The 12,303-nt window shown below is 46.1% G+C and overlaps 1 protein-coding gene across 3 annotated transcripts in view; it reads right to left on the bottom strand.

Annotated features, from left to right (window-relative positions):
- LOC105417743 (proline-rich protein 36) overlaps nucleotides 1-9,212 on the bottom strand; it is a 36,054-nt gene extending 26,842 nt beyond the window's left edge. For all 3 annotated transcript variants that reach the window (XM_029825786.1, XM_029825787.1, XM_029825788.1), the window contains exons 1-3: nucleotides 8,911-9,212; nucleotides 5,602-5,667; nucleotides 1,424-1,613 (exon numbers count right to left, since the gene is read on the bottom strand). In XM_029825786.1, coding sequence (XP_029681646.1) covers nucleotides 1,424-1,613; nucleotides 5,602-5,667; nucleotides 8,911-9,072 — 418 coding nt within the window. In that variant the 5' untranslated portion in view covers nucleotides 9,073-9,212. The remainder of the gene's footprint in view (nucleotides 1-1,423; nucleotides 1,614-5,601; nucleotides 5,668-8,910) is intronic.
- Between the last annotated feature and the right edge of the window lie 3,091 nt (nucleotides 9,213-12,303).

Below are 12,303 nucleotides of genomic sequence, written 5' to 3'. Positions count from 1 at the left end.
TTCAAGAAAGAAAAGATATATATTTCAAAATTCATACAAATTATCCACGCTTTGTAAAGAAAAGAAACTTCATTTCTACATCTCTGAATAACCACAAATTCAATAGGTCAGATTTAAAGGAGCTAAAATCTGCTTCTGACACTTAGATTCCCACTGCAGCAAACATTTGTACCCCTGCTGGGTGGGTCGTCGCGCTAACAAAGGCAGCAAAAAACTGCCCCGCTGGTGCAGCTGCCCGTTTCCAAGCTCAACATTCAGCACGGCAGTGAGACCCGAGGGCAGTTCTGTTTGTTTTTGTGTGCGCTTCCTTGTATTTGACAGGGCAACTTAAAGGAAATTCCCTCAAAAAAGGAAAAATTATTATGAATCTGCCCTTTGTATGTATTTTGGTACTAAACACATTTGACCGATGGGCATCAACAAATTTGGCACGTGGAGCATCGTCTTGTACATCTTTACTTCTTCCTACCACAATCATTAACTCAACTCCTCCTCCTTTTCCTTCTGATCATCTCTTTTCATCCCTCTCTGGTTCTGGCCGGCAAACATCAACTCCATCCTGCGACGCCCATTTCCATTTCGCCCCTTTGCACACCCCTTCCATTCTCTGATTCTATTCTGGTGTTGACCACTGAGAGGGTGTGTGTCGAGACTGAGCGTGTGTGAGATTGGGTGGTGGTGGTGTGGTGGGGGGGGGGGGGTGAGGGGGGTTGGACAATCTGCTCTTGTTTCCTGGGGGTCTGCCACTGAGAGGAGTCAGCACAGGAGGATAAAGAGTAGACGCTGGAGAGCACATTTCTGCACTACCTCCTCTTACAATGCCCCGCCATTCCCATCTGTTACACACACGCTCAAGTGCGTGTGAACATGCACATGTGTGTGTGCTGACATGTGCATGAATGACGGGTGTCAGAGCGCAAAGTCACGACGCTGGGTGCTGCGTGTTCCTTCAGGGAGTGGGGTTAAGGGTGATTGTGAGGGGGCCAACCACCATATGGTAGAATAATTAGTATTAAACCACAGTGGTGAGAACACCCCCCCCACAGGCATGGTGAAAGCCATGCCCTGCTGAGGAGCAGAGGCGTGTGCTTGGAAAGATGCCTTCACATCTGAGGCCAGACTGAAAGGCCTTTCAGTCCCACCAGAAGACCACCAGGAGGGTGGCGCTGTGGGCACTTCCTTGCCAGAGAGGAGATTTGGACGTAACCAAACACAACGAAGCAGAGAGGGGGGGGCTAGAGAGAGATTAGGAGCTAATGACGAGCCTGGTGGCCTTGACCTATGCAGCTTTAAGAGATGAAGAAAAGGGGGGAAGAGAGAAATCCTTAATGAGCACAACTGTGGAGTCAAAGGAGCTCCTGACCACCTCCTGTTATGGATGTGATGGTGTGAAAGCACCAGGTGTTGTGTTGGTAAGCCTCACTCTCCAGGGTTTGGGTCTTTGCATCTGGAGGAGCAAGAGTGCACATGTTTGTCGTCCTTCCCTGGAAAAGAGGAGGCCGTCTGGACTTGGAGGTCTGGAAACACTGAGGCCTGTGGTCCTCAGGATGGACTTTCATGTGGGACAAGAACCGTGGACACAGTGAGGGACAATCATAGGGACGTTCACGGGCCTGGAAAACAAAAATACAGTTGATGTCTTGTCTGAGAAGAATCAGAAGATGAAGCTCACAGACAGGCTGGTAGGATCAATTATCTCCAAGAACCAGAACTATACTTGGATTAAACATTAAAATGTTATCAGGGTAGAACTTTAACCTAACTCCAACACTGAAATTGTCCGGCCGTCTTTCTTCATAAATCACTGTATTGTACTCTCTGCCCCAACTGAATGCCTCTGGTGGGCACTACAGAGCACAGAGAACAGAAAAAAGCAACTAATGTTTCCACTGGGATAAAGAGCACACTAAAAACCAAGTAGATCAATTTTTCACAATATTCTAAAAATGAAACAAGGTATTTACATGAAAAATTAGGTAACTGTAAAATATAATTATTAAACAACATATAATTAATTCAAACAATAAATTCATGATGCAAAACTTCAAGAAAAAAAGCATTCGAACCATTAATGTCTTAATAGTCATGTAATTGGGTTTTTTATGTGCCAGTGTCAAGTTTTATGTAAAAGCTGCTGATTAAACTTGATCTTTCTAAACCAAATGTTCTTGTTCAGGATAATTCCACTCATTATTTAGCTGTTTTCCTTTTAAACGTGCTGGATTATCGTGTCCAATTTTGTGCACAACAAAACAAGCTTGAAAGAGGAAGTCTGCCGTCAGTGGACGATTCAAACGACGCCTGCTGCCACCACTGCCCCCTTGTGTTCAAAAAACAGATCGCACCTCTCCCTGAGCACAAACACTACTGGATTCATAAAGAATGGTAGAAATTAATGTGAAGGTGACAAACTCTGTGAGAATACAGCTTCGGGACAGAGGAGATTAACTAGGCAGGATGGTCAACACTGGGGGAGGACAGCCGGTGAAAAATGCAGCGCAGCCCTGGTGCCAGTGACTCACTGAGGGAAGTTTATAAAGTAAACATTTGTAATTAATGGTCCACAGAGGCACGGTTTTATTTGACTTCATGAAAAGCAAAGTTCAGCTGCTCAACTGTTTAGCACATGATAAATAACTGAAAACTCACGCCTGTCTGAATACAGTAGTGAGGCCTTTAGACGGAGACACGGTGTGGGGGGGGGGACTGTTAATGTCTGACACACACACAGTGAGGATCAGCTTTTAAATCCCTGCACCATCTCCACCGGCTCCCTTTTCTCAGATCTTAAGGCTTTGCAGATTTGCATTCTTGTGATGTGAAAAGGGAGAAGTGAGGTAGAAAGAGTGGAGCCGGAGCCGGCGACGGGGGCCCTTCATGGTGCTCCTCTTCCTCCCCTACGGCCTCCTCATTACCTGTCACCGAGCACCTGTCAGAAGGTTGAGGAGGGCTTTGTGTTGGGTCGGTGTCATCCAGCCTATGACCCTCTGCACAGCAGGTCTGGGCACGAATGTTTAACAAGTGTCTGTGTACACTGTTTTTTTTGTTTTACAACCTACGCAAAGGCTCCTAATGCATCAATGCACGCGACCACACACCCCAGGGCTGAGATGCAACTACTGTAAACATACTCTTATTTCTTACTGCATGTGGTCACTGATCCACCTGCTGATACCTTTTTAATCCTTTGTCTTAGATTGTCCAGAACTGGGAGAATGCAAGTAACAATGAGGCAGGGCAGTTGTAATTGCAACCTTTAACCAAGAGGGGGCGACTCGATTTATTAAGAATCACATGAGAAATGTCTCTTATTTTTGTTCATTTTTGACACAACTGTTGTCATTACTAATTTTCAAACTGATTAAATTTTATAAATGTGTATATTTTAAGTGTTCAATGTGGGATCCTGGTTTTGATTCCATCTGTTTAAGGATTTGATACATCTCAAAAACAAAAGTCAGGTTTAGGTCAGAAATTCAGTGAAAATATAAAATGTTAGATATTTTATATTTATATATATTTTAAGCTAGTTTAAGCTAGTTGTTTTTAAGCTAGGTGGCACAATAAATAACTAGCTTAAAAACTGCAAATTAAAGGTTAAACAGCAGCAATATTTGCATAGGACAGAAATGCAAGATATAAAAAGTCAGTGGAAATATAATTTTACTGTCTGGCTAGGCTAACACCTATTGAGATGCACTCTTTACCACACAAAAGTTGCAGTTCTACATCATCCAACTTTTACACAGTTTAGTAGAGACACTAGGTAGGATTCCAGACACCCATCAAATAAAACTTGTGTGGGCTCCGTTGGAGACTGCAGGCCCCCAGGAAACAGGCTGACCTCCTGGCGTCAGGCAACCCACACGCTGTCCGCACAATGCCAGAACTGACTAATGTCATTACTGGCCTGTTTGTGGTCAACAGCTCCTTGATTGAGAAGTACATGAAGCGCTGCTGCATGAATGTAGGAAGTCTATTAGTTAGTTAGAGTCCCAGATGGCCTACAGAGGACAGCCTTGCGTGTGCTCCTTAACCCCCCCAGCGCCACCACCTCAGAGCACACGCACATGTACACACAGGCAGTGATACAGACACACTCGCGCATGCACTTAATTACGCTGCCTCCGATTGAACCCGCTGACAGGCGGACGGCTACGAGCTCAGACAGAAGTGTGTCTATGCCCGAGTGTCTGCAGCAACAGAGAATTCTTCAGAGTCGAAGCACAAGAAAGCCAGGCTTAGGCTCTAACAAGGTTAAACCCCTGAAAAAGAGTGACTTTTTAAATCATGGAGATTTGTGTTTCTGTGGGGTGTAATTAGCTTTGCTGCGGGGGAGGTGGGAGGGTGGATGAAGGGCTGGGATGCTGGCGAAGGGGGCCTGGCAAGAGGCGAAACAGGGGACGACGACACTGGGGTGCATTGTGGAGTCCGGCGGATTCAGGGGAGTAAATCTGATTATCAGCTCGTGTCAGAAGCCAGGCTCAGATACAGCTTAGCATTCAAAGTAACTTTCTACTTTCGATGTGAGACAATGGCCCCCCTTCACGGGCCCACAAAGTCCAAGAGAGGCCAGGAACTCTTCCCCTGAAGGCTGACAAAAAATATTCACACTTTATTTAAAGAGGAACTGCTCTGATTTTATACCAGAAGTGGTGTCCACTCTCCACGTATCTAGATCTTTCCCATTAATGTTGCCTTCCTCCTCTCCCTCCTCCTCCTCCTCCTCCCCAACATGCTGTCTAAAAGTCCTTCCTTCACCATTTGCTTTCGCCACGTTGTGATTTTTTACGAGCTTTAACGTGTGATCGCTTCAAAACAGCAGAGACCTAAATTCCTTTCGCAAAAAACACACATTTTAATCTGGTGCTTTGAGCCTTTCTGTCTTGTTTGGGCACCTGTGAAGTCTGATCTGCACCGTCGCATTGCAGCTGGTGTCCCAGGTGACGGGACGGGAGCGCCGACGTCTATATAGAAAGCGGACCATTGGGTCAACAGGCTCTCGCTGGGCGTCTTCGTGTTTGGACAGGGATGCCCGTTTTGTGTTGCTGCTGGACTGGGGCAGATTTACCATCACAATACCCTGAGGAGCGGTTATATACGGCAGGAGCAGTGGAGAGGTGGCACCGGGTGATGCCAGGCCTGATGAACTCGCTGAATGCAGGAGTGATGGAGGCAGTTGAGGATGTAAATGAGGCTGTTAGGGCCAGTGAGTGGCTTTGTCTGCTGACTTTACTTGTTTGTTTAACCAGAGGCCAAGACAGGAAGCCAGCCCACACAGATCTGCTGTCCCCATGGCAACCCCACTGTCGATGGTGGCGCATCCACTCGCAGGCTCCTTTCAGCAAAGGGGAGAGGTGGAGACTTTTGAGTGGCAGAGGAGAGAAAGAAGAGCCGGAGCGTGTGTTTGTGTTTCTTTTTACTGGCCCGTTTCAAAAAACTGGACCGGGATTAAGTTCAAATGGAGCACCGATCATGACAGGAAGGCCCCTAAAACGACTGCCACGATATCCGAACCTGTTCCCTTCATGCATTTTCATTTCAAATACCAGAATGAAACCTTAAAAAGTTACCAGTAGACGCAAGTCTCTTCACACTCACTGGGTAATGACGGAGTCTTCTATCCCACAGGATGGCCTTGCTGACAAAAGAAATATAAAAGGGCTCCTGCAAGAAATGAACAGAGCAAAAGGTGCATTGATAACAGAATGTGGGGACGGCAGGTTTTAAATTTAAAACGAGTTAAACTGGGAATGATTAGTCATGATAATTCAATAGAGATGAACTCCTTTCAGTGGCTGAGAACAATGAGTGAAAGCACACAGTGAGAGAGCTCTCTAGAGACATTCGGAACCCACCAGTGCATTAATAACCCCTCTGTCTTGATTACTGAGCTGCTGTGAGGCCTTCCTCTGGTCTGAGCTGCACAAGACTGTGATTGACTCTGCACGCCCACAAAGCCTTTCCAACATCTGCTCACTTTCCAAAGCGTCTGTTCCTCAACTCTTCCCCTTTCTTCCCATCGTGTAGCTTCCTCAGGTCAGTGTGCTGGTTTTCATGGTGAGGGTGCACCAGTTTGACCCACAGAGCAGGGGGACGCTGTGTTAACTCATCAATCACGGGAGACGCCTCACCAGCCCATGCCCAGCAGCCACCAGGCCGGCTCATCCATCTCTCTTTGCGAAACCTGGCAGCTTACAGAAGCACCGACCCAGCTCCAAGTTGGTCCACTCCAGGGAGCAGGAGAGCAGATCCTCCCAGGAATCACCCCTCATTCATGGGCTCTAACCCCAGCCCAGAGTGGGTGACAGGGGGCAAAGGGACTCACAGGGCAGGAGGACAATGGGCCTTGATGTGTGTGTCTCTTCCTCTTTGATGCACTGGCACTGGCGTGGCGCTGGGCTCAATGCTGGGTGTTGTTTCTATGAACGCCACTCGCAAGTACATCATGTACGTTTATGCAGATGGTTCCAGAAATACTCAAGCTCTTGATCCTTAATTGCAGCTGAATAAAGAAAAGCAACAGAAAGAACAACCAGTCCTCCAGTTAATGGCTGTTTGGCGCCGAGTGACCTCGTGGATACCAATTATATGCTGAATGAAGTGGTTTGGGTTTTGGAATAACCTGTGAAAACAATGAGGACTAATGATGTGAACTGAAACAGGAAATACAAGAAAAACAGGAAATAAAGCAAATCAGTTATTATTCTTATTAGTATTAGAATGATCAAGATAATGCTAACTAGCTGACTTGCTTCCATTCTCATAGTTAGTTACTCTGTCACCATACATGAAAGCGGGTCCTGAATGATTGTTAAAGATAAGTTTCCACCTCAAAGTAATCCACTTTGAACTAACTTTAGGGTTTCCACAGCAGCACCGTTACTTAATATTAGTAACATGAGCTACAATATCAACCAGAATGGGTGTGTAGTAAAGCGAGCCTCGTCAGCATCATCATAATTCACCACAAAACACAACACAAAATTCGAAACAAAGAGAATCACGCCACCTGTTTTAAACGCTAACTCTCTCTTTGCTTCAGTGAAAATGCCTTATTGAACAGTCCTCCTTCCTTTGACGTCATCGTTTGACCTATCAGCGAAACTAAAAGCATGTTTGCTTTTTCTAAATTGATCAATGAACCTCTTTTTTCTTGCCCAATTCACATGATGAGATTAAGGAGAAACCAAGATGTCCTCCGTCTGCTGGAAGCACCCGAGCAGACAGGAAGCAACGCAGGGGAAAATGTGGTCATATATGGTCAGCCTTATCAATAATGATGAGGTGGAATAGACTATATTAAATTACCAATTTACAGCTAATCACCAAAGTGGTTGCTGCTCTTGCTTGATCCCCTCTCCCACACGTCCTTCTCTTTCTCTGGCGATTCCTCACACCATCTGTCATTCTCATGGGAGCCCTTCCTTCTCTCCCGAACACGGCTCTGGATGGTTTATTAATTCCGTTTGGCCCGATTATGCTCTGTATTTGAGTCGGGGGACATTAATAGACATTTAATCAACGTTCAATTGAGGGGAGGGAGCAGCAGATCAGAGCTCCTCTCACGGGAAAACAGGAAAAAAGGTTCTGCTGCTGACGGATGCTAAATGTCAAAAACTAAACATTGACATCACTGTTGGGGTCAAGTAGGCCCCCGAAGTCTGTGTGTTTGCATCACAGACAGAAAGAACAACAAAGATGGACAGATAGACTTCTACACACTGTTGGGGAGCTTTAATTTAGCTTCATGCAACCCCCAAGCAGTCAATCCCTAACACGACAATCCTGTTATTACTGATAATAAATGTAAAAGTCACTACTTTCAATGCAAACTTGCACGCGTTTACTACCTATGTGCGCCACTAGGGGCGCTACACTTACTTACTTATAAGGATGGATTTTCCAAATTGCTGTCAACCTTTTTTTCATTATTGAAATAGACATTTTTCTTGCTTTACACACTTTCACTATGTGCTTTGTTAGTTTTTATAATTTAAATAATGGATTTATCCATAAGATATATCAAAATCAGCCACCCAACTGTAATGACACTTGACTGAAATTCTAAGGCGTAAATTACGGATTTTGTCTCTAAGCCGATAACCTGAAGACAAAGAGCTACAAAGTTTCCAAAGATCAGACTAAACTTTAAAAGCATACCACAGGGATTCAACAATTCACTGCAACACAACTGACAAGGATGAGCCATCAATGGCAAACAAAAGGCCAGGGTGAACACCTCAGCATGTCTTTAGGCAGGTTAGAGGCAGAGACAGAAGAGAAGAGCATCCAGACTGGGGGAGAGAAAAGCCTGGGGTCAGCTACAATGAGCTGTGAATGTGAGCATCCAACCAATCCTGTTTAATGGGGTTCTGCCGTGGAACGGGTTCCATCCTCCCCTGCATCACCATTTGTGTGTGTTCACGTTGGGGTGCGGGTCAGGAGGCTGCAAGCGCTCTGTGACCCTGAAATGAGCCCTGGGAGTCAGTGGAGAACCCCACTGGCAGGACAGAGATTCTTTTATGCTTTAATCTGCAAGCAAAGGAGATCAATATGGCAACTATTGGTGCTGGGATTGTGAGAGGAGTCCGGTCCAGCCATGTTAGATGTCACACAGGGGGGTTGGCGCACCGTGACAAAAGCATCAGCCTGCTGCCACCAGCAGGCACACTGACCTGTGGGACAGTGGCACACCAGCAGCTAAACTACTTAACATTCATTAGTGTCAGAGAGGTGGACAGATGCTCCGGGTCTTGCGGATCTTCCCTCTAATGTCCTCTACATGGGGTTCATTCAGCAGCGTTTGACGTGTCTTTCATTCGGGATATTGAAGTTGTGGGCGGTGGCGGCAGCGGGGCCGCACAGCTGTGGATTTAGGAAGAGCTGGGTGGGCATGGATAGACTCACCCCGTGCTCGTGGCGTGCGGAGCAGGAGCCGCCTGGCGGCCAGGTGCCGACTGGGCGTCCAGGCAGAGCCAGAGGCTGCCGGTGGTGCCTGAAATCCTGATGTCTGGAAGGACCGTTTCCCCACTGAGGCGCTGCAGCTCGTCTCCTCTCGACCACGGGCATTTTAAATAAACTCTAGTTTTGCACATTTACTTTAACAAAGTGCACATATTTCGCCACCAGAGCCCCTGAATAGTAGAACACTCAAGTAACAAGCAAACCTTTTTAATACTCCTTCCTGCTTAAAGGGGCAGGAACCAGGCAATGCCTCTCTGTGGGAGGCTAAGAACTGTGCTATTTAAATAGCTTATGGCTGTTAATAATTACCAACTTGGTCTAACTCTTTGACTTCTTATGCAAGCAGAGATACTCAAGAAGGCTCCCCTTTGATTTTCCTGCATATCTGCAGGAAAATATTCGACCCTTCCACCTGGAGCACAAAAACGAGCCTCACCATAAACCAAAGCTTTCAATTAAGAAGTGGACAGCGCTGAGAAAGAGGCCAGAGCAGCGGCCAGGACCAGCTGGACAAAGTGAGGCCTCTCCAGCCTGACTCCAGACACAACATGGATCGGGTTCTGAGCTGCTACACAGCACCATAAATCTCCTGGCCTTAATTACATTACTGGGCATAGAGCGGCTAGCTCTGTGGAAACAACGGGACGCTATCAATTTTACAAATCAGAGCCGAGTCAAGTGTGTGTGCTTTCCTGTGTGTGTGTGTTTGTGTGTGTGTGTGTACTCTGAACAGCCCTCTATCTGCATCTCCAATCAAAGCTTATTATCTGGAGTGAGACTTCACTCTGAGGCTCTTCATATTCAGATTGGCATGCAGGAAAAGCCCAGTAAGTACACACTTAGTGTAATATTAACAAGGGTTGTGGAGCAGTCATTGTTTGCCATGGTGACCAAACCAAACACACTTTGCAGATAAAATATTTCTCTAAAACTTGTTGGAGACTTTGTGGAGATTCTCCAGACAATCTGCGATCAGGATCAACCTCTGCTTCATGTGTCCCTTAATAAAACACCCAAAGGTCTCCATCCATTCGACCCCGCGGGGGCTCCGCACTGGCCTTTCTGGGTAATCCAGAGACGGCAGTTGCGGTTGCTAGGACACCGGGAGAAAATGCACCGAGCAAGGGAAAGCTAGGCTGGAAATCACAGCTATTGTGGAGGGGTTTGAAGAAAACTTGAAAACAGAAATTCAAACCATCAGACCATCCTCCTTTTTTGGTCTCTCTAGTCTCAGAATGTTAAACTACGTCTTCACTAAGCATCTTGGCCAAACAGATATCTGTTAACTTGTTTTTGGAAGCTGGAGACAGTTTCCTGATTTTTCCATCTGCTTAGAGGGAGAATATCAGGCAAGATATTGAACCAAGATAAGGAACAGGAGGATACTAAGATTTTTCCCAATCCAATTATTGTTACTCATTTTTAATATCACAATGAGTTATTGTGAAAATAACGCCCAACTATGCTGCACAAATTGAAATAATGCGTTGTTTTTGTTACAAATTGGAAAAAATAAAGATGTGTGTGATTTTTAGATGGAAATCTTTTCACTCCCACATTGACACATAAAATAAACACATAAATCAGTGGACAAAAGCTGACAAAGCCTCTCACAAACACATAAAAATACAATTACAAGAGCTTTCATGCACTTCTAAGGAAATCAGCCCTGCCCACAGCGTGCTGCCCTTTGTCATCTGCGGGACCAGAATCAAAGAGCGCTGACCTGCGTCGGCTCTGCCCAGCAGGCCTGCAGGGAGTCCTGCTCTCACTCCAAACCCTGGCGACCATGCCATGCTGGGACCCCCGCCTCCTCCTGCCTCCCTCCACGGCTCGCTCCGTTATTTCCTCATCTCATCAATCTGTCCACTAAGCCCTTTGACACCCGGCACAATATGGTCGCAGTATTTCTCGGATTAGTCTTTCCCTCCTTCAATATGGTTGCACCATTTCAAGATTAGTTAGCTCACCCACATGTGCCTGCTGGGTGCCATCACTGGGAAAGAACTGGGAAGAACCGTTTAAAAGTGGATCTGGGCGAAAAGGGTGGATGCAGCAATGTATTCGGGGTATTCAAGGGCCATTATGTGATGAGATGAGATGCCTCACGTTATTTGTTTCAAAATATTTGTGAATAGTCTGAGCTCACACACTGCTTGGTTTTCTGATGTTTCATCAAATATTCATTATTGTGCATTTTCTCTGCGGTAAAATACGTTGGAAACTCTAAAAACCTTTCTGTAGTGACACTTAAATGAGAACAAAAATAGGTTTGATGGAGCAGATGAAGTTTTTAAACCGTCTAAACGGATTTACTTCAGTTTAAAGGAGACGGAGGACGGGCACATGTCAGTATATCCCCGTCGCTGTGGCTGAACTGGACTCCCTTGAGGACAGACCATTGAATTTATTTTCAAGTGAGGATGAAAGGAAGACTCCAAACCGTGCATGTCGCCTATTCACCGGTGACGCTCTTTAAAGAGAAGGGGAAAACAGACAGGCAAAAGAGTTGGAAAAGGGTGGAGGAGGTGGAGGGTTGCATAAATTTTATATACACAAGGCAGCAGACAAAGTGATTGTTGCTTCCTCCAAACTTTTTTTTTCTTGTCCAAAAAACACTTTTCTTGCTGAATAGGCACCTATTAGTGACTCCATTATAGGCACAGGGCTCTTGAATGGCTCCTCACTGTGCGTCTTTATCATAGTCAGGCCATGAATACAGGCAGCCCCCTCCTCCTGGAACCCCAGCCAACTCTTTATTGATAGATGCTGTGGTGCTGGTGATGATGGGTGAAGAAGAATGGGGGTGGCGGTCTGCCACTCTCACCCCCTGTTGTGTGCTCCAGGTGTGGCGGGTTAAGCACGGTGCCTCGGAACGTCTATTGTGCCGCACACTTTTTTCCTTTAGTACTTGTTCGGGGGAAAAAAAAATGGATGCAGTGTTTTACATGCATTAGCTGATCTCCATTATGCCCCCACCCTCGCTGCACCCCAATACAAGTCAGGCCTCCGGCGAATCGCTGCACACCGCCTCACAGCTCTGCATTGTTACCGGATTATTCAGGAGTTAGCTGAAAGAAAGCGACAGAGAGAGTGGGGTGTCTGTACTTTATCTCCAGGGGAGACAGGGGCTAAAGAAGAAGCTTCTTTAGACGAGTGAGTTACTGCAGCAAAAAAAAAAAAGCTCCCAAACACCTGCAGAACACAAGCGCAAAGGAGGCCAGGGCGAGGAGCCTCTATTGTCTGTCCCCTCACCCCCCTAAATACTGTAAACCTACTGCTTTAAAACAGGCCAGCGAATATCTGACACTGCCTGTGCGTGATAACTCGTCATTG

The sequence above is a fragment of the Takifugu rubripes genome, chromosome 18, assembly GCF_901000725.2.
Source record: "Takifugu rubripes chromosome 18, fTakRub1.2, whole genome shotgun sequence".
In the NCBI taxonomy this organism is placed as follows: Eukaryota; Metazoa; Chordata; class Actinopteri; order Tetraodontiformes; family Tetraodontidae; genus Takifugu; species Takifugu rubripes.
This window is presented reverse-complemented; position numbering and strand designations above follow the sequence as displayed.